The sequence below is a fragment of the Synchiropus splendidus genome, chromosome 7 (assembly GCF_027744825.2).
Source record: "Synchiropus splendidus isolate RoL2022-P1 chromosome 7, RoL_Sspl_1.0, whole genome shotgun sequence".
Lineage (NCBI taxonomy): Eukaryota > Metazoa > Chordata > Actinopteri > Syngnathiformes > Callionymidae > Synchiropus > Synchiropus splendidus.
Genome location: NC_071340.1, coordinates 23,307,573 through 23,327,851, shown reverse-complemented (window position 1 = coordinate 23,327,851; position 20,279 = coordinate 23,307,573). Strand labels below are relative to the sequence as shown.

General features: G+C 46.3%; 1 protein-coding gene across 1 annotated transcript in view; it reads right to left on the bottom strand.

The window, feature by feature from the left end:
• Nucleotides 1-71: 71 nt before the first annotated feature.
• Nucleotides 72-20,279, bottom strand: part of zdhhc8b (zinc finger DHHC-type palmitoyltransferase 8b) — a 58,492-nt gene continuing 38,284 nt past the window's right edge. Inside the window, exons 2-11 of the mRNA XM_053869632.1 lie at nucleotides 12,135-12,256; nucleotides 9,132-9,289; nucleotides 8,883-9,055; nucleotides 8,704-8,806; nucleotides 8,429-8,520; nucleotides 6,048-6,180; nucleotides 5,030-5,135; nucleotides 4,422-4,528; nucleotides 3,099-4,132; nucleotides 72-2,873 (exon numbers count right to left, since the gene is read on the bottom strand). Coding sequence (XP_053725607.1) covers nucleotides 2,762-2,873; nucleotides 3,099-4,132; nucleotides 4,422-4,528; nucleotides 5,030-5,135; nucleotides 6,048-6,180; nucleotides 8,429-8,520; nucleotides 8,704-8,806; nucleotides 8,883-9,055; nucleotides 9,132-9,289; nucleotides 12,135-12,256 — 2,140 coding nt within the window. The 3' untranslated portion in view covers nucleotides 72-2,761. The remainder of the gene's footprint in view (nucleotides 2,874-3,098; nucleotides 4,133-4,421; nucleotides 4,529-5,029; nucleotides 5,136-6,047; nucleotides 6,181-8,428; nucleotides 8,521-8,703; nucleotides 8,807-8,882; nucleotides 9,056-9,131; nucleotides 9,290-12,134; nucleotides 12,257-20,279) is intronic.

The window sequence follows — 20,279 nt, the reverse complement described above, 5'->3', positions numbered from 1 at the left end:
CTTCCCATAAATCCCGCTAGTGAGGCAAAGATTTCCGACTGGTCGTCCAGCACGCGCATGCCCAAGAGTTCCGCTGAGCAGATGCACTTAACGCTTCCATTTCAGGCCCCGCCCCCTTTTTGTTTTTATCTGGACATTGCCGCGTCGACGCTTCATCAGTTTTGTGCAGCTACACCAGGACACCAACATTCCCAGGCATGTCGAGTCGATGTCTAGCTGTCTGATCCGTGCGCTCCCTCTTCTCCGGTTCCACCCGCCGCGTTTGCTCCCTCGACATCCAAGTGCCAGTGCATCTGTAAATACATGTAAATGGATGGAACGTTGCTTCTCATTTGCGCCCAAATGATTTTGAATGTTTCCTCCGCCTTCCAATAAAAACACTGTCCAAGAGTTCCACATCTCCACATATACCTGATAGAAACTTCAACGGCCAGTTTCAGTCAAACAGTTGAACCTTTATTTACGCAGCTCCGGTCACTGGGAAACACTTCCTCTTGACAAAACATGAATGCATATACATTTTCTATAGATAGTTCAATACGTGTGGCGTTGGGAGAGCAGCATCAGTGCTGAGAGTCAGGAACGGCTCCTGACCTGCAGTGGACTTGGATGGCAGTTTTGAAGAGGAATGACCTTGACGTTGAATTTAAGTCTGAGTTTTGGAAGTGAGCTTGAGCTCTCCAACATGTACCTTTTCATTTCTAAGTCACAAACCTGCTCGCGTTAAGGCAGATGGGTGACGGCGTTTACCATGTTCCTTGTGCCGTTTCACTTGGCGTTAGAAGCAGTTCATTTCCTCAGTTCAGCATCACCTTTTAGTTTGCCAGTACAGTAGTGATGGGTAGATAAGGCATCATGAAATGGTGTCCTAATTTTGAAAGGCCACTAGATGGCGCTAGAAGTGGACAGCGCCATCTGGTGGCCTCTGAAAATCAGGACACCTTCATGAGACCATGGATTCTTCAATAGTGTCTCATGAAACCTCCCCGACCCGTCAGGACTGAACAGTAACTAGAAGTTGGGAATACTCAACCTTTTTTTTTTTTAAATGGCCAAGTGAGGCATTTTGAAGCACCACTTTGTTCAAGACTGTTGCCACAGAAACCTCATGAATCCTGTGCATCGGTGGAATGTGACGATGACATGACCACTTCAAATTTTGCCCACCATTGCTGCTGGTTTTGGCCAGTACACCTCAACATATCCCCACTTTAAAGCTGACTTCTATCATTTTTCTGTGCATAATAGTGTCTTGGATTGTGGCGGTGCCTTTGCCACACTATGAAAAATACCTTAATCCTTGAGTCGTTTCACTTCTATTATCTACTATCTATTATCCTTAGTCATCCAGCCGACCCGATGTGGATCTGCAAAACTTGAATTGTGCATGAAACTAAAGGCAGCAGTGGTTTGCTTGCGAGACACAAACGTTCCTCCCATATGATCATTTGATACAACACACATGCTGGAAAACAAAACACAACTCCAGGTTCCATTATTCATCGCTGAGCTGTACCAGACAGCCAGATGTTGGAGGGGAATGTAGCCACCTTAGGTGGTCCAGAACAGACGGCGATTTCTGGTTCAGTATACACCTCTTACTGGGTTCAACTGGAAGTTTGACCTGTTAGCTAGCTCTGACTGTAGACGGCATCTTGAGAAGACAGTTGAACTTTCTAAGCTCCTCCCACTTGCTTTCTTCAACTGTACAGGACTCCCCTTCTGTCAGGTTGACAGGGCCTGTGCTTGATCTTGTTCAAGGCCAGCAATGTTGCTTGGACTGTCCATTTGGAGGGCTTGAGTGACGCCTGACTTTGCTAGCACTCGTGTTGACAGCGTAACTTGATAAACAACTGCCGGGCCCCTGTCTCCCAGCAGGCCAATGGAAACCATTTCCCTTGGTATATTTATGATTTTGCTGCCGGGTGAGAGAATCAAACCTGAGTGCGTCTACCTCAGCATTTTCCCTGTAGCAACCTACATCCACTCTTGCTCCTCCCACACCACAAGCACGAGCCAGTGCCACTGAAACTTTCCCTCTTGCTCATTTAAAACCAGAGGCCCTAGACGAGTAACGTGAGTGACCACGACACCAGGAATATTATTATGCTCTGTAGTGAGGCGCAACCCCCGGCTCCCACTTCGCAACCTTCACTTCCCTATAAATCTGACCTACCAACTTGCAAAAAAAAAAAATGGAATCAAAGGTAATCTCCTTTAAAACAGAAACAGTACCTCGCACAAGTGACGTGCGGATGTTTTCAGAGCTCAGTAGGTGGCGCCACCTACTGAGCTCTGAAAACACTGGCACCACGAGGGGGTTTGCGTTCCGTGTTTCCCGTCGTCACACTGAGGATCGTTGTACTTGGGCTTGGCCGCCTGCGTTCGAGCTGTAGGGGTGAGGTATGACCATCGAACAGAAGTCGCACCGGTGTCATCACTTCACAGTGGAATGACTCTTCAGCGCCTGTAGGTGGAAACACTTTGTTGCTTCCACTTAAATGTTCGTCTCTAGTTCCGCGACGTCGCCAATCTGTCCTGGTGTTTGGGCGCAGCTGACGTGAAGCACCAGATGACTGTACGATCTGTAGTCAGTGATTTATAAGGCGCCCCCTGCCGACGCGCAGAAACATTACCACAACACGCGTCTTGCAGTAGCTCCGTCTAGGACGCAGTCCTTCGTTACTCTGGCGTTCAAACAATCGGGGTCTTAAGACCACGGCGGACCAGCCAAGTGTCTCAAGTGGAGGCGGAGATGGGCTCAGACTGAGATCTCATAGGTGGTGCCTCCCACGCCCGTGACTTTTTTGATGTTGCTTTGGCGAGCCGGGCTCGGGTGGCAGTCCATCTGGCCGTTCACTTTCATGGCCTCTCTACATGGAAGGAGAACAGCAGCGTTAGTCCACCGGGGGCAGAAGAGACGGATGTTAGAGAGACGGAACAGTTAGACGGGGTTCATGCAGGTACTCGACTTTATTGGCAAACACACGGCTGAGACAAGTGGTCAGGTACTAACACACATGCTACATGTCCTCGGTGTGTTTGGGGTCCCCATTGGCAAGTCATGCATCCCCCCCCCTCCTCATGGAGTACATTACCTTGGCCCCCCCAGGCGAGGGGAGTCTGTCATCTCATGGGCACTGATGTAGGAGAGTTTCTGGTGGGAGCAGGACGGGGAGCGGGGCTGATGCGGCGGCGAGCGGTACGGCCCCTCCAGCCCAATGATCCTTCCCTGACTGTTGTTGCTGCTGTTGTGGTCCGTGTGCAGCGAGGTGGATGAAGTCCTCGGGGCACGGCCCAGAGTGGAGCCAGAGTGACGCAACACCGGCGTCCTCTGACCATAGCTGACCACCCCCACTCCCATCAGGTTGTCTCTGGAGCCTCCGTACGCCGGAGGGGTGGGGCCCCTGGAGCCGGGGCAGTGAGGCCCGTCTTGGTAGCAGGCGTTGTGCGGAAGTCCGTACCCACCATCAAACACACCAGAGTCCTGGGCATAAACGTGGGTCTGGGACCGTCCGTGCAGAAGCTGCCGCTTCTCACGCTCCTCCATCTCTTTCCGCTCCTGGATGGAGGCCATGATGGTCTGGGAGAGGTTGTCGTAGCGGACCGGGGAGGGGTCCCGCTGGTGAGGGGACTGTCGGCCGACCGCTCTGGGCTGCATCGCTGGACTGTAGGCGACTGGAACCTGGTGCCGCTGTATCTCAGGCTCCCGCACGTGGCACGTTTTGGTGGGCAGGTAGGGCGAGTGGAAGCCCATGGAGGGAGCGGCGCGGTGGGCCATGCACTCGCCGGCAGAGGACGGGGTGGCGCTCGGAGCCAGCAGGCTGTCGTAGGACAGGCTCCCGTTGCGGTTGGAGAGCGTACTGGGCGAGAAGACGCTCTTGTAGGGCGTGGAGGTGACGGCCTGCGGCTGCAGCCCCACCAGCTGCCCCTTCTCCGGCCGCGGCTTCAGGCTGAGCGAGCGCGGGTTGATGGGGTCGGCGTCCAGCTGGAAGGGAGAGGACTTAAAGGTCCGGTGCAGCGGGGCGTTGGTGTACTCCGGCATGTCCAGGTTCGGCTCGGACCGGTAGTCGTGAGCGCGGACGCCCTCCTCCAGGATGGCGGAGCTCCTCTGCTCGTCCGGCAAGATGATCTGAGGAACAGAGAGAGCCAACTGAGAAGGTGGATCGCAGGATGTTGTTTTCACGTAACTAGTGATGGGTAGATGAGGTACCATGAAACGGAATTGGAGGGTTGACAAAACAGTGTCCTAGATGGCGCTCCTGGTTTAGAAATGATGTGAGGTTTCAATGAATTAGTTGCTCCAGTCCAAACACTTAACATCAGACAGCGCACTCTGGTGGCCTCTGAACATCATGACACTGTTTCGTGAAACCTCATCCACCCATCACAACACGTAACATCTCAGAACAAATGCTGACCTTGTCTCCAGCGGCGTGATAGTGAACTTTGGGCATGGTGCCGAACGACGGCCGGAACTTGTACATGGCCGGAGTGGAGGGGTGGACTTTACTGGACAGAGACGAATCTGCGGTGCAAGGGAGAGAGCGCTCACTTGAAACTGATGCTGTCGAACATAAGAGTTGCAGACATTCTTGACCGAGAGCTTTGACTGAAGGTGACAGGTTTTTCCATCTTCCTCCGCCTGTGTGTCACCTGCAGCACTGAGAGTCACCAGCAGGTTGTGCTGTTGAGCCGTGAAAGAGCGCGACCGTTCCCTCCCTGACATAATGCACCAGGAGGCAGAACCCTGACGAGAAAACCTCGTGTTGTTCGTGTGTAGGTTTTTACTCTCTGCCGGATCACGTCCTTGAACACTCTAAACCACGACTTCAGCGACTCAGCCTTGACAGTTTTCACACATTTCCTTTCACCAACTCATTTGGCTGCTCTCCATCACGACTCAACACAGACGTCCACCACGGTTGATGACTCACATTCCCTCTAAATCTCTGAGAAATCGGCATCAGGATCAGTGTTTCCTTTCCTTTCATGTTGACCTGTGAGAGACGTGGGTGAAGCGTCCTACCATCGCCGGTGATCAGGTGGCCTTTCTGAAGGTTGTATCTGTCGGCCTTAGGTGGGAGAGGAGGCTGAGTTTCCTTCTCCTCCAGGTCGTCCAGGCTGCTCTTGGACTGCAGAGACAAAACAAACCATCAGCTCTTTCATTTTTATTTTTATTCTTTATTATAGCACAATGTACCGAAGCACTTTGCGAGTTGGTGGGATCCTCACTGACATAAAGCTTTTCTGATTTCTAAGATCGAGATTTTGACTAGTTTGTAGTGTTGTGGTACTTGTGGCCGGTCTCTGTCTCAAGACTGGACTCGACACCACATTTTAAAGGTCTTGCTCTTGGAAGTGTTTAGACTTGGTCTGGTCTGTGCCATGCAGGTTTGTTTGGATTGACAGTGGGAAAAAGGCTGTTTCAGTTTCAGTTTTGCTTCAAAGTCTTGCTGTGCTGGGGTCTTCACTCTCTCTGGGACTAGGTGGTCTACACTAGTAGTTTGTAAACATTAAAAAGTGCGAGGTTTTGTCTAGTAAAAGCAGCACTTTTTCACATATGTGGCTGAGCAGGCTTCGAGTTTCAAATGCCTGTTTTTAAAGAATAAAAAAAGCAACTAACTAAACAATAACAAAACCCGAGCCAACTAACTTTTTATCTCATAATACATGAAAACCCAATGAGAAGAATACACAACAAGAACGGTTAGCATCATTAGCAAAGTAACAAAACTACAAAATACACCCACACATATTATTGGATAAAACATTTCACACACATTTATCACCGACTTTAACTGAAAAAGAGACGGGCGAGTGATTGGAACTGAACATGTTATTGAACAAGCCTTCAGCGAACGTGACCCGTTTGATCCCATGATGCAAGTTCAAAACCCATCTGTGGTCAGAGGTCTGGATTCTTCCCAGCACAGCAGTCGTGACGCTCCCGCGGTGACGGTAAATTCAGGATAAAATGCTAAACATTGCAGCAGATGAATCCTCGATTTAAAACAAAAAAAAAAGCTGATTTGAATGGAACGCACCTTGGAGCTGATGACGGTGCCGTGAATCCCATTGTCGCTGACCTTGATGGTGATTTGCCGGTCCGATAGATCGGGCCTGATAAACGGAGGCTGGATTTTGACGTGAGGCTTTTTCTTTGGATCCAGAGCGTATCTGCGATAAAGGGTCGTAATGAAAGGGTCTCGTCACAGTGGAATCAAACGACCTGTTACATCACAGCGGCGCAGCAACACGGTTAGGAACGTGTCACCATGGTTTATTCATGCTGCAGCCTCATCCGCTCTGCTATTCTTCTGCCGTCAGCGTCTGCCACCTGGGGCTGCCAGCCTCCTCCACCTCATCCTCTTCATTTCCCACATGCATTAACCTCACTGCTTCTGCCTTACCTGGCACCTCCACTACACCAGGAAGCACATTAAAAAACACAGGACATCAAGTGGAATTCGAAGCACTATTCGTTTTGAAGACATAGGACTTTTTCATTGTGCACAACTTGAATAATTCGGGGCAGTAACTCCACCTGTGTCGGTATTTTCATGCGGCCCATTTTCCGAGCAACTCTTTGGAGCATCTTCTGACAGAATCTGGATCTTCTGGTGTCTGTGGTTCAGTATACCTGATCATAATGACTGTAAATTCCTGACTATAAGCCACTACTTTTTCCTCGCCGTCTGACTCATGCAGCTCATATAAGAATTTGTCATGGCCCGACCGGCCTCATGTCGGCAAAATATTGAGCCTTGTCGCATCAGACCGATGACATCACAGGCGTTTTATTGACCTAAAGTGCTGTTTTCGCCCATGTGTCCGTCCACAGAGCTGAGCTACTGGAGAACTGGAGTCGAGAAGCGGCGGCTGTGGTGTCGGAACCTGGGTGAAAACAGCACATTTTGAGTGCTTTAATGTCAATAAAAGCTGTGAGGAGGAGTTGATTCCAGTTCAGAACATTGGACAGTTTGTCTCCATGCTGGAGCCTGTTCTCCAAACTAGTTTAGCAGTGATCCTCATGCAGTGTTAAGCCTTTCTACGGTGCAGACAGCTCCACTGCACCCGCGGCTTATAGAGCGGTGCGGCTCACGTAGGAAGAGGATCTGTTTTCCTTCTTAAATTTAGTGGGTGGAGCTAATATTCCAGTGCCCTCTATAGTCTGGAATGACGACACGTCCAGTTGGAATGATCAGGAAAAACATCCAACTTTAGAATTAGCATGGTTGCTGCAAATCCAGGAAAAGTAGATGCAGACCTCAACAAGTCTCGGCGTTCAATAGGCTGATGTTCACAGAGGAAGTAGAAACTTCATCCTTGAATCTATGATCCTGGGAAACTTTGTGTCTAACTCCAACTTCATGAGCACATCTATCCACCTGAGACGGAAACACAAGGAAGGACTAGAGATATGCTGGCGAAGTTTGTAAAAAAAAAAAAAAAGATTAAAAATTAAGATGAACCATAATAGAAATATGCGAGACACTTTCATGCAGTGGACGTGAACTGAAGTGGAAGAATGAAGTGGAGAAGGCGGAAAAGTACACAAATGACCCTGACTAACGGAAGGTCAAAGGTCATTCGCAGCAGTCTTCCTCTGACAAAGCCTTCACAACACTGTGTCGTCATCGCTCCACAGGCCTGTTTAAAGTCAGGTGTAAGAGTTACCAACCAAATGTTTCACACCTGCTGGTAACTTTGACGGTCGGGTATCTAACACAGAGCCCAGTAGACGGCACTTCTCAACGCTGGAGTGCATTTTTCAACCATGTGACTCGCTGTCGGAGTTGTGTATAAACAGAGCGGTGTGAAGGAAAATACGTCTGCTGCATATTGATGACATCACAGCATGTGGAGCCTGAACTGAATGGCTGAATGAGGATGCACCGATGCCACGATGGAGGTTAGAAGTGTGTACGGTGGGAAGGTTCCATCGGAGCCTCTGATGTCGTACAGTGATTGATGTGGTCCCACAGCTCTGAGTCTCTACCGCGCCTCAGCGCTCTGACTGCCTCGACGACACCCGGCTCTCTCTCCCGCTGTCCTCGCTCTGATGAATTTTACGCTCCGGTTTTGGTCCCAGCCGTATTGGAACACGGTTTCTGTGGGTTCCATCGCCGCTTCGCGAGTAGAAATAACGTAAAGTGCCGCCTCGCTCTGTTTCCTATTTACAGTTGTTGTGCGGAGCGATTCTGCCCTGTCAACCATCTGCTGCCTCCCTGGGTAGCTGGCTGCTCTCTGGGAAAACACACAGCTCCACGCATGCACACACACTCACACACGCTTCTAAAGCGGTGATGTAAAGGATGAAGTCACAGCTGTGCAACACACACGTGTGATGCGTTTGATGCTCCGGCAGACAAAAGAGATTAAGCTCCTTTAGCGAAGACACACACACACACACACACTCTCTTACCTTGGTGCCAGGGGACTGCATAAGACATACTCCACGTTGCCATAGCAACCCCTGGTGAAGGGATTTACTCCTCCACGAAACTTGCCCGTCACCTGAGGGACGGAACGCCTTGTTAACAGTCAGTGAGGAACAAGGACGTGGTAGGAGATCGACTCTCCGCGACAGCGAAAACATGGCGGTCACATTTGACCTGTACACGCTGAGGAATTTACCGTGTTACTAGCATGAAGGAAAAGTTTTACATGGGTTGAAGCTATACGTTTCTTCCTGTTCACCTGTTCATTGGTCGTCCGACCTCGAGCCACCAGCACCATATGGAAGCCAGTGAGACCCATGACTGGAATGAAGAAGAGCCCAGATATGCACATCACCACCAGCCTGCAGGGCAGAAGGTCAAGGACAAGGACGCGGCAGAGTCGGCACCAAGGTCAGAGGACCACCTCAGAAAGGATACGTGACGGTGGTGTGTATCATCGCCAGCCGGTCTCTGTGGTGGAGGACGAAGATCAGGCCGAAGGTGAAGACTCCCACCATGTGGACGCTGAGGGACAGCAGGAAGAGGAAGAAGTAGCGGTAGTTTCTCCGCCCGATACAGTTGTTGACCCACGGGCAGTGGTGGTCGAAGTCCTGCGAGAGGAGACACACGTCCCGCGGTCATCGGTCAAAGCTTGGCTGGTGTGTTTGTGGGCGGAGCCTCACGCACCTCCACGCAGTTGTCACAGACGCTGCAGTGCGAGCAGCGCGGCGGCCTGTAGAAGTGACAGGTGGCGCACCACTTCATCCGGACCTGGATGCCCTTGATCTCCACGTTCTTGTAGAGCGGCGCCCTGAAGTCGTCGTCCTTGTCTTCATCCTCGTTCGCTGGAAGTCAGATAGTTAAACAGCTTAAAGAAATAGACACAGTGGAGTAGTGTTAGGAATTGTAGTGTTTGTTTTTTTTATTTTTTTTACCAAAAATCTTTTGCAGCTAAAATTAAAATTAAAATAAAACATTTTTTAACACACTAACAAATACAAAATATATGTATGTATATTTCAATGTGGAATTTGCAGATGAAAACTGACATATATCTCTGCAGGATGGAGCTGATGACCAGCAACACTATTGGTGCAGTTAGTGGCAGATCAGTGTTCACACTGACATTAAGTTGGAAATATAAGACGGATCACAGAGCTCATTAAAAAACACACCATACACTGCTCTGTCACTCGTCCGTGTCTCTCTTCTGTTGTAAACAAAAGTGTGTCCAACACAACACAATTACTTCTTGTTTTAATCTGCATTTTAATGAGAACCACATTAATTATAGTGGGATGGATAATAAATATAAATGAACGGTGAATCACCGGACCAGCTCTGATCAACGCGGTATCAAGTGCTGAACAAGGTGCCAGGACAAGTGTCATGCTAAAAATACCCACATTAATCAAAACAAAACCAATAAGTTCAGAAAGTTGAGAAGTCAAAAATACAATATAAATACTATATAAAAGCAAAATATATATATACATGAATAAAAATAATAATGATAATAATAATCTTAATGATATTTATATATATATTATCATGGCTTATTTTAATATTAATATTTAGAGGTGAGTTTTATGTACTTTTTGATCTGTTCAATATTGTATGACTTGTTCTCCACGGCCATACTTTGTCTTTACTTTTCTCATGAAACACACATCTTTATTGAATTAAATTCAAAACTTATTTTCAGACCAAATAACTTAAAATGTCAGCAAAAAAATTTTTTTTGATGAGAATGACAATACATAAATAAAACTGAATATAAAACTGATATATGACAGAGAAAAAAAATGAACGCCGAATGTTCATAGCCAAATATGAAAAATATTTATCACACCAAAAAAAAAAAAAAAAAAAAAAAGACTGTAATAAAACCAAAAAGCTGTTGGCCAGTTCAATGTGTAAATACATTTATAAAACATTTGTAGCTTCATGACCTTTCAAGAGGAACTAATCTGGCCACTTAGTGGCTTGTGATACGGTATTGAACCTCTACTGAGCCCATCAGCATGTGTCTGAACTCGCCTTGATTCAAAATATTTACATTAAAAAATAGGCATAAGCCCCGCCCATCGAAAGCTTTGTTTTTCGGGGGATCAGAAGTATCGCTCTCCCAGGCCACGCCCACTCTGCAGTGATTGGTCAGGAGCAGTACACACACGTTACTGTGTGCAAGTGGTCTGCAGTGCTGGAGAGCGCCGCCAGCCCCGCGGCCCACCAGACGATTATGACTCCTTTTACGAGCAGAGAAAGCTCCACTAAAGACAGGTGCTTATCATTTACAAGCCCATTACAAACATCCCTGAGGATCAGTGGCAGTTGTGTGGCAGACACACACCTCCTGTGATACTGTGGCCAACAAGCCTTTCACGACAACTGAAGTCTGAAACACCTTGAATGAAAGTGAATTCAGAACACCGTAGAAAAATATAACACCGTGCTGCCTCGGTTTTCGAACGTCCCGGACTTCGAACAGAGTTCGGACAAAAATTTTGAGATTTTTTTGCTTCGGATTTCGAACAAAAATCCAGAACTCGAACGCCCCCGAAAAAAGCCGGAAAAAACATAACGTGCGCGGACCGATCAGCTGACCCCCGACGCGCTTTGTTATTGTGTATAACGCAGCCTCTGTATGCAGACGTGTCCCGTTAGCTACATTTACTGACTGTTTTACCTTCATATTGAGAGCAGAGAGCGCCATCTGTTGGGCTCTAACAATGACAGCGCTGCTTCATGAAGCTTCATCAGTCTTGTTATGTGGCTGGCAACGCCACTACACACGTAACATTACCACCAAAACGTAACACAGTAACAGACCAGGAAACTGTGGTCCCTAGTTTATGTGTTCAGTTTCCACTTCCTGTTAAAGGCGCTACAGTTTAACTCTCCAGCAAACTGTTTTTTTTTCGGAATTGCGTGACTTGAGTTTGACACACCAATTCCTACAAATCCCCAACACAACTTTCTGTAGCGTAGCAGTCAGTTGTTTTTGTCAATTTGTAGTGAATTTGTGATGCTCGTACAACCACGTCAGTACTATTAGCAATGGTAGCACAAGGCGCTGATATTAGCGCTAGCCACCTGTCCCTTGAAATGCAGAGACATTCAGTAACAGCTATTTCTGTCTCAGTTTCAAACATTTTTTTTGCCGCAGTTGTTTCAAGGTTTTTTTTAGCCATGGGGAAATAAACAAATTATGAATAATCATATTTTAAATGTACTGTACAACAAAATATAGAACTTGGATATCACACTTCATATTCTTTAATATCATATTGAGCAACTTTTCTATTTTTTTTAAATCAAACAGCTGGGAGGACCATGTTTTTTGGCACACTTATATGTATGCTTTTTTTTTTTTTTTTTATAAGATGTAATTGCTGGGCTCAGCAAAAGGAGACCCTTATTTTGCAGCATGACAAGTGGCCACTCTGACCACCATCCCGTCTTGCAGAGAAAAACCCTGGCCAGAACCATGAAGAAGGTAAAGCAGCAAAGTAGGAATTGCCGTGGTGGCTGCAGACACATGGGAGGAATTCAAAAGTTTGAAGGCCACATGACAGAGTCAGCAAAGTGTAATGGGCAGATCCAGACTCTACTCCATTCTGCCCCCCGTGGTGACCTCCCTCCAATGTTTGTAAGTTTGACCATGTGATGTGGAGCGTGCAGACGAACCTCTGGGGTACACGCCGGGGTCCATGAAGGTGGCCATGCTGAAGTTGGCCAAGACGAAGAGGAAGACCAGGCCATTGTAGAGAGGCACGGCAGGGGAGACGACTCTGGTCAACCAGGGGCACCTGAAACCCAAGAGAACCCATCAGGATCACAGCCTCACTCCAGAACCGCCGCACGTCTGCTGCACACCGTGGAGTCAGGAGGTTAAATCTCATCGCTCGTGTTTTGAAATCCGAGCCACCATCACCATTGGAAACATGACTACGGTCAGTACATTAGAGCATGGAAATCATGAGTGAAGTGATCCAGCAGCCGGAGCACCGCACTGCAGCCGCCCCGCAAATGAATACGACGCTGTTGCACTGAAGTACCAGAGCCAAGCAGCATGGCTCTGGTACTCCATTAACCTGCTCCTTAGTTCGAAGCACTCGCCATATTCAAAGATCGCTCACTAACTGCATTCCACCATCTGTGTGCTCGAGCGCACGTGTGCCGCCCTTGACGCAGTTTGAGGAATGAGTGATGACATCATCACAGACATGGCTTCATAAGAATATGCAGCGCAGAAATCGCCCTTGAACTTTGTCTGATGCTAATGTCCAGTGGACATCAGCTGAAGGAGGAATCAAACTCCGTAAAGGGCAGGAAGAGGAAGAGAGATGAGTCGCCGACTTGGAGAGGAGCAACATCACTGGGACAGAGAGAGGAGGACAAAGACACTGACAACTAAAAAATGAGTTGGGAAAATGATGTCGCTTCCGATGAAAGACACGGAACCTTTGTTAATGCAGGAGTGATGCACAAGACACGTGGCAGCTAGGATGAGAACAACAACAACAAACATGGAGGAATCATCCCTGAACAGAAGCAAACAAAAGCAGCTGTTTGCTTTGGTTCAGGGAGGTTTTTCTCTACACAATGAACAGAGTTTCCACTACTCTGAATGGACTTGAATTTGTTATAAAAGTGAAATTCTTATACAAATATTTTCAAGACATTAAAAGAGCTTTAGCTAGGTGATAGGTGATATAAAAACTTGAATATAGCAACCGTCGAGATTTATTGTGCTGTAGTCAAACTGATGCAAAGTAAACAATATTTTGTTTTGTTTTGATTCAGTAATATACCAAATTCATTCCAATTGAAAAATGTGGCAAATATTCTTATACATTAAACTGCGATTAATTGAGATGAATTCATCACAAATTCTCTCATGAATTAGATTATTTTATTTGAATCGAATCCCACCCCTAGATAATTGATATTCTTCTGAATACATTTCCGACTCAAGCATCCCGTCCAAACTCTCAGGAAGGTTTGGGTCTGTCCCCAACAAAGCGTCCATGCTCTTGAGTGTGAAACCCACGGCTCATAAGCGGCTGAACACGGCGGCACACTGATGAATCCTGGCTTTATACTAACACTCCTCCAGCGCGTGTGGCCCCTGCAGACTTCCCGCTCAGGTTTATTTTGACAGCCAATCTGCTCTCCTCTCAGCACAGGATTGTTTGCAATCCATCTTCGCCGCCTTATAGCGCAGCTGAATTATTCAGACGGCCTGCAGCCAGACGTCAGCCAGGTGCTAACAGGGGCCAGGAGGAGCCTCTCGGAAGCCACCGGCCCTTCATCCTAAACAACAGCTACTGTTGAACAAACTGTTTAATATATACGCCATAAACGCAAGAGGGTTCAAAGAAGAAATGGCAAATATAATACCTCATCATCATCATTATTATTGTCATCATGAGCATTTTATCTTAGCATGTTAGCATAGCAACATAGCATTTACTTGCTATATTTGCTCGGAAAATTAAAAAAATATAGATATTCATTTCTTTAAAGACTTGAAAATATGTAGAATATGAAGGACATCTCACAAAACTAGCTTTTAATTTTCATTGTCAGAATTATATGAAAATAAAAATGTGAAAACCAAAAACACATCACAGGAAACGGATGCAATGTTGATCAAAGTCCAAGTCATTTTTAACTTGTTTATTCAGGCAAGGATTCCGTCACATACGAAGAGACTCAACCAATTTTTGTTCTGATGCCGATTTTAAATGTTGATGATTGAGTGCCAAAATGCCGGAAATAAATATTCACAGACAAAAACAAGTTCCACTTCTACTTCTTCCCACATTCATTTGCGTTTGTTTTTCCTTTCTCCCTTATTAATTTCCATGTTCTATACTTCCACTTTTATTGCTGATGTCATATAGACTTGTGCGAATGTGAGTTCAATCTACTTCGGTACGAGACAGGCGCCTCCAAAGCCGGTCTCAGCTTTAGTGTGGAGCTCCAGGACCACAGAGGCAGTGGCTAAACACGGGCATAAACGGACGTAATGTCAATAAAACACCTGTAATTTCATTGTTCATTGGTGTAACCATCATCATTATTTTAAGTTTCATTTTTTTATTGATTTATTTTTACATGTTGAAATTTCTTTTAGCTCAGCAAAACATGAATATATCGGTGCCCAATTGTTTGTAAACACATCTTAAACCCACTGCTGTAAAGGAGGTCTTGTTCAGTCCAGTCCGGAGTGTCGGGTTGGGGGGCGGCGTGGGAGGAAAACAGAGAGAAATCCTCACTGAAACCAAAGACGCTGATTCATTATGTGGGAGTTAGAGGAAGGCAAAGTGTTCATCGGGACACTGACAAGGCTTCTACCAGCTTGACGCCTCAGAGGGGGCTTCTATTATATTGTGACTATATTGGTGTTCCTTTTGCTGCCAGAAGGGCGGCGCCATCATGAAGCTACTCCAGGAATAAAGGCCTGGATTCTCACAGGACGACCGCTTCACGCTGGCTTTCACTTGGATTCTTGTTTGAGTTTTCTAGTGACGCAGCATTCAGTGAAGAAGGTTTTGAAAGAAAGACGCTCAGCTCAGGCTTCTTCCCCCGGTGGCAACACATCACTTACAATAATCGACGGCGTGGATTTGGACAAGTTTCAAGTGCTATTTTCAGTGTGTGGCAGAATTTAGGGCCTAAAATCTAAAGTATTTTCAGACTCCTTTAGACAGTTCCATGGAAGATAAGTCTCCGCTCACCATGAGGGAAGCAGAATTCAAGCTTCAACTCAAGGGTTCGACAGCTCCAAGTGAGAGAGGCCTGAACACGCTGATGTTCATGACTGAAGAAGCGACACAGACACTTCCAGTCTCAGAGGCAAAGCAGCGTGAGGTCAATTATGTGAGACGGTGTTTCAGACGTGGCAGATGAAACCATCGATCATGTTCCCCTAAAAGCATCCTTCACCACGTCACTCATCTCCACCAACCAAATCTTCCCGTCCTTCACTCACCTGCTGACAGACACTGTTCTGGTTCATCTTTTCGGAGCTTTGAACACGCGTCGCTGGAAAGAGTGGCAACTACACCAGCAACATGACAGACGTAGCGGGGTGAGCACAACTAAGGGTGTCCTCAGTGGGAGATCAAAACTGACACTATAAAACACACAGCTGCCACGTTGGCCCTCTGACTGATCCAATAAAGTCATCGAGAGCTCAGATACTTATGGCTCCAGTTGGAGATTTGGGGGGTTTCAGCTCTGCCATTTCAGATGACGGGGCGATAAAGAAGACACGACTGAGAAATCCCACTGCCTTCATATCAGGAGCATCATGTGAAGTCGTGAGTGAGACTTGTCTAAGAGTCTAAGGTCAAGTCTTTAGGCAGATCCCTGCAGCAGCTGGAAGGCAGTTCACAGTGGAAGGAGGGTGTAAAATCTGAGGTTGGTGGCAGCTTTTCTGACAGTCCAGAGTGAGCAGAGTGGAAGACATCCTCCCACCTAGTGTTGTAGTACTTGTACTTGGTCTCCAGACCGGACTCAAGGCCACTTTTTTAGGGTCCTCTGGTGTCTCCATTGCCAACATCCCTGGTCCATCACTGCCTCTCCTCCTCACCAGTCCAAACTTCAGCTCAGCCTCCTCTAACTCTGACTCTGACTCTTGTCTTGGATCCCAACACACCATGCCTGTATTGTCACGTAGGTCTCACCCACCCCCCACAGCTTGACTCACTCACAGATGAATACAATCAGGCCAGATATTGTTATTCTCCACAAATAATGTCTCCAGAAAGTGACCTGATTCTGTCTGTTGTGATCAATGACTGAACAGTCACACACAACACTGAGTGTTTAATCACATGCACTTCAAAGTTGTGCAGTCCAGTACACTGATAACACTGGAAAACAACGTCATCTTCTTCTTTCTGGAAAAAAAAGTCAATGTCTAACAATAGAATAGAAAATAATGACATTTAATCCTGTGTGTCTTATTCGTAAATATATTTATTTTTCCTACAAATGCGGTTCCTGTGCAACGAGACAAGCCAGCATTCGTCCAGAGGAGCCATTTTGTTTGGTGTACGTTGACATACAACGCACCCAAAATATGAAGCGTGTTGTCACCAGAGACAAAGATAGCTCACTCTTCTTTCCTTCCTCCAGAGCCTTGTGTACATGAGGGTCGCGCTCTTGTTCACGTTTCTCCATTTTAACTTACAACAGAAACTAGTAAAACGGACTCATAAATATGCATGCACATATATTACCATATTTTGTCGCTTATCTATTAATATATTTGTCGATGTATTACAATATATTAGCATTTCATTTGAATAAAAAAAAAACTATATTTCTATATGAATGCATGGTTTGTTATGTAGAGGATGGCAATAGTCATTATTGTAGAATAACACGTGCATTATTCATTTAACAGCGAGGAAAGCTGAGGTAGGGTCGCTGACTTATTAATAAATGAGACTCCATTGTGGAGATATTTTCTTTGGTCACATGGTCCCTACTCCGCTTCTGCCCCAGACAGAGTATCAGGCAACAGAAAGATCCACTTGGGCGACAGTTATATTTATCAGGACCTCGGTGAGCTCAAAGCAGAAAGTGCAGCTTGTAGCAAAATCGCAGCTAAAAGGAGAACGAATATTTATACGCGACAGGTGGCGGGAAACTGAACTCCAAATGTGTATTTATATTGCAAACTGCTAAACTAATGCAAACCACGGCGCTGTGGTCCTGACATGCAAATCTAAAAGAAACCCTCCGATGGAGGAAAATATAGATACATGTACGCAAAAATGAGCTGAAGGTTAAGTCTCAGTTTTAGCTAATAGGTTGCTAACTATAACTGCTGTTGTAGCTCGGATGTTAGCAGAGTACAGATTTATTTATTTGTTAAATTACCATTCATTTGTACTAGCACATTGATGATACATCACAGATCATTCTTCAGAACACACGAAACTGACCTATTTTTCCACTTTTTTAAGTTATGTTTTGATGCGACATTTATTAGCATTCAAACTGCAGTGCACTATTGTCAAGATTATCCCATTCATTCTTGTTCCACGGTCAAGAAATAAAAGCTGGGACAATTTACAACACAACTACACCTCAAAGTTAAAGTAAGTGACAAGCTAGCGCCACAGCACCTAGCTAACAGCAAGTTTTAGCACCTGAGATTTGGTTTATTCCAGTTACCTCGGAAGTGGGGAGTCAAACCTAGGAATGACGTCACAGTCAAGTTCACTCCGCACCAGAGATCGAAGCTGGAAAACAAGACGTCCACGAACGCTAGTCTCTCGTGTGTCTCGGCCAGATATAAGCAACTGGCGCTAACAAGTAAAAGACACTTGCACTTGAAGAGGAAACAGAAATTTGCTGAATTTGTTTAATTCTTTTGGTGTATTTTATTGCTTGTCGTGAACAACTGCAGCTGAAATGCTAACTTGGAAAAGATATTCTGCAGAATTTCAATATTAACTGTGACAAATAAATGCAGTTTTACATGTGGCATGCTAATATGCTACAGTGAGACACAATAGTAAATTGTTTGCAATTGACAGCTGAGGTGAAATGTAGCTGCAGTGCAGCACAGCAGGCAGTAGTAGCAGTAATATAGTACAGTGGTACCTCGGTTTTCGAACCGAATTCGAACAAATCGGAGTTTGAGATTTTTTTCTTCTGATTTCGAACGAAAATCCAGAACTCGAATGCTCCCAAAAAAAGCCAGAAAAAACATAACGTGCGCGGACCGATCAGCTGACCCACGACGCGCTTTGTTATTGTGTATAACGCAGCCTCTGTATGCAGACGTGTCCCGTTAGCTACATTTACTGACTGTTTTTTCTTCATATTGAGGTGTAAAACCTTTCCTGTCTCCACACTGGACCGTGGTAGAGTGTCACAGGGGAGGTGCTGGAGCGCTCACTCCAGGGTTTGATGTCCTGTTGTGGGCTGGAGCTGGGACAGGGATGAGGCGAGTCTGGGACAGAGTGTGACTTGGTTTATGACTTTGTCACAGCCAAACTGCACAGAAGCGCACATTCAGAGCTGGACACGCACCGGGCACCTCTTCACTTCTGGAGAGACGTCACTCACTCGGCAACCCCTCCCACATGCAGCGGCCACACACATAGACATAGACACATAGTTCGCTTCTCGAACGGCCGTCTGGAACGGACTGTGGTCGAGAACCGAGGTGCCACTGTAATTGCTTTAAAATCCCGTTTCAGCTTTTTCGTACTCATCATCTGTTAACTGTATCACTTCAATCATGTGTAACTTCTATATATTTTAAAATGTAAATTCTATATATTATAATATAAATGTTAAATAAAGCCGTACACACTCGGCGCAGAAAACACCAATGACAGACACATTACCTAAATCTCCTTCATGCATCGATGTGAGCTGAATGTCTCCCTCTCAGAAGGTTTTGTTTGGAACGGAAGTGGATGTGTTGAGACGCTAACTGAGGTCATTACGGGGGACAGGCGCCTCATTTTTATCTCAATGAAACTCAGCAGTCACCTTCACCGTTGAGTGCGCGAAGGGAAATATCTCATCTGCGTCACATTACTCTTCACCCTCATAGGTCTGAGTACAACCACCCGGCTGTGTCGCCGCTGTCGAAAGTCCAAGACAGAAACGTCTTGGACTTTCGCGGTGGTAAGTCAAGGGAGCCTGTTTCCAGCGTGGGAAACTAGGTAGGGAGGGTGCAAGAGAGCAAAGCAACCTGAAGTCAGAAAATTACACTTCATTTTTTTTTAATAAAAATAAATCAAGGGACAATAAAAATAGCAGTAAATAGTCGTAACAATAATAACCGTAGTAAAAACAAGTGACTGATAAAGAGGATAGAAGCTGTCGCTGTGACACCACTGTTACCGCTCACACAGCTGCTGCGTCACTGGTGCGCTGTCAGGGGTTGAAACTCAAATCTACTTTTAGTTAGCGGATGCTTGTCAGCGCCTGCAGAGCCCATCAGCCTAATGAAGTATTCATCAATCAGGTTAATGTACACACACACACGCGGTCCAAAGGTCGGCAGAGACGGATGGCAGAGGACTCTTCTGGTCGTAAAACACACAGAGACGCGCTCAGATCCTCATCCTCCGCATATTCACAGCTCCATCACAGGCCGCAGAGCGGGGGGCGTGGATGCGTACGAGGAGGGGAGGCGGTCGCACGTCAGGCTCATGGGAGGCTAACTGCTCAGGAAGAGGAGGAACATTCGGCCGGGTTTGACTGTACTGACCTGGTGTCAATCACCTGGCTTCTTTGGCTCAAAAGTCAACACAACTCGACTTAGGCCACAAAACCTTTTTGTTTTCTGTGGCTCCTCTCTTTGCCTTCTATCACCAGTTTCCAGGTACAAAGTCAGTAGGGATCGCTCGATACCAAACTCCACATCCCATACCGATACTTGACAATTGGTGGATCCAATCCCTTCTACTTGTCACTCAAAAAGTTGTCAATAAAGCATGCAAACTGCTCAATCCTGGACCCTAAAGACACCACACCACTGAAGTGTTTTGGCTTTAATAAAACATAAAGCAGCATAAATAAAAGTGCAACTTAGCAAAAATATAAAAACCAACACAACAAATCACTGAGTTGTTCACCCTGTTCGAGGCACCATTGTAAAATGAAGAAGACGTTACGGCATGTCACGCAAAGTCAAACTCATATTTGGATTATGGCTATGATTGGACGGGCTCTTGACACCTGATCCAGTCATTTCAGTCTGGACCCGATACCGATAACCATCCCCTGTGTGGGTAAGGCACTGTGGAAGCAGTCTAAAATCCAGCTCACCACAGAAGCTGATGC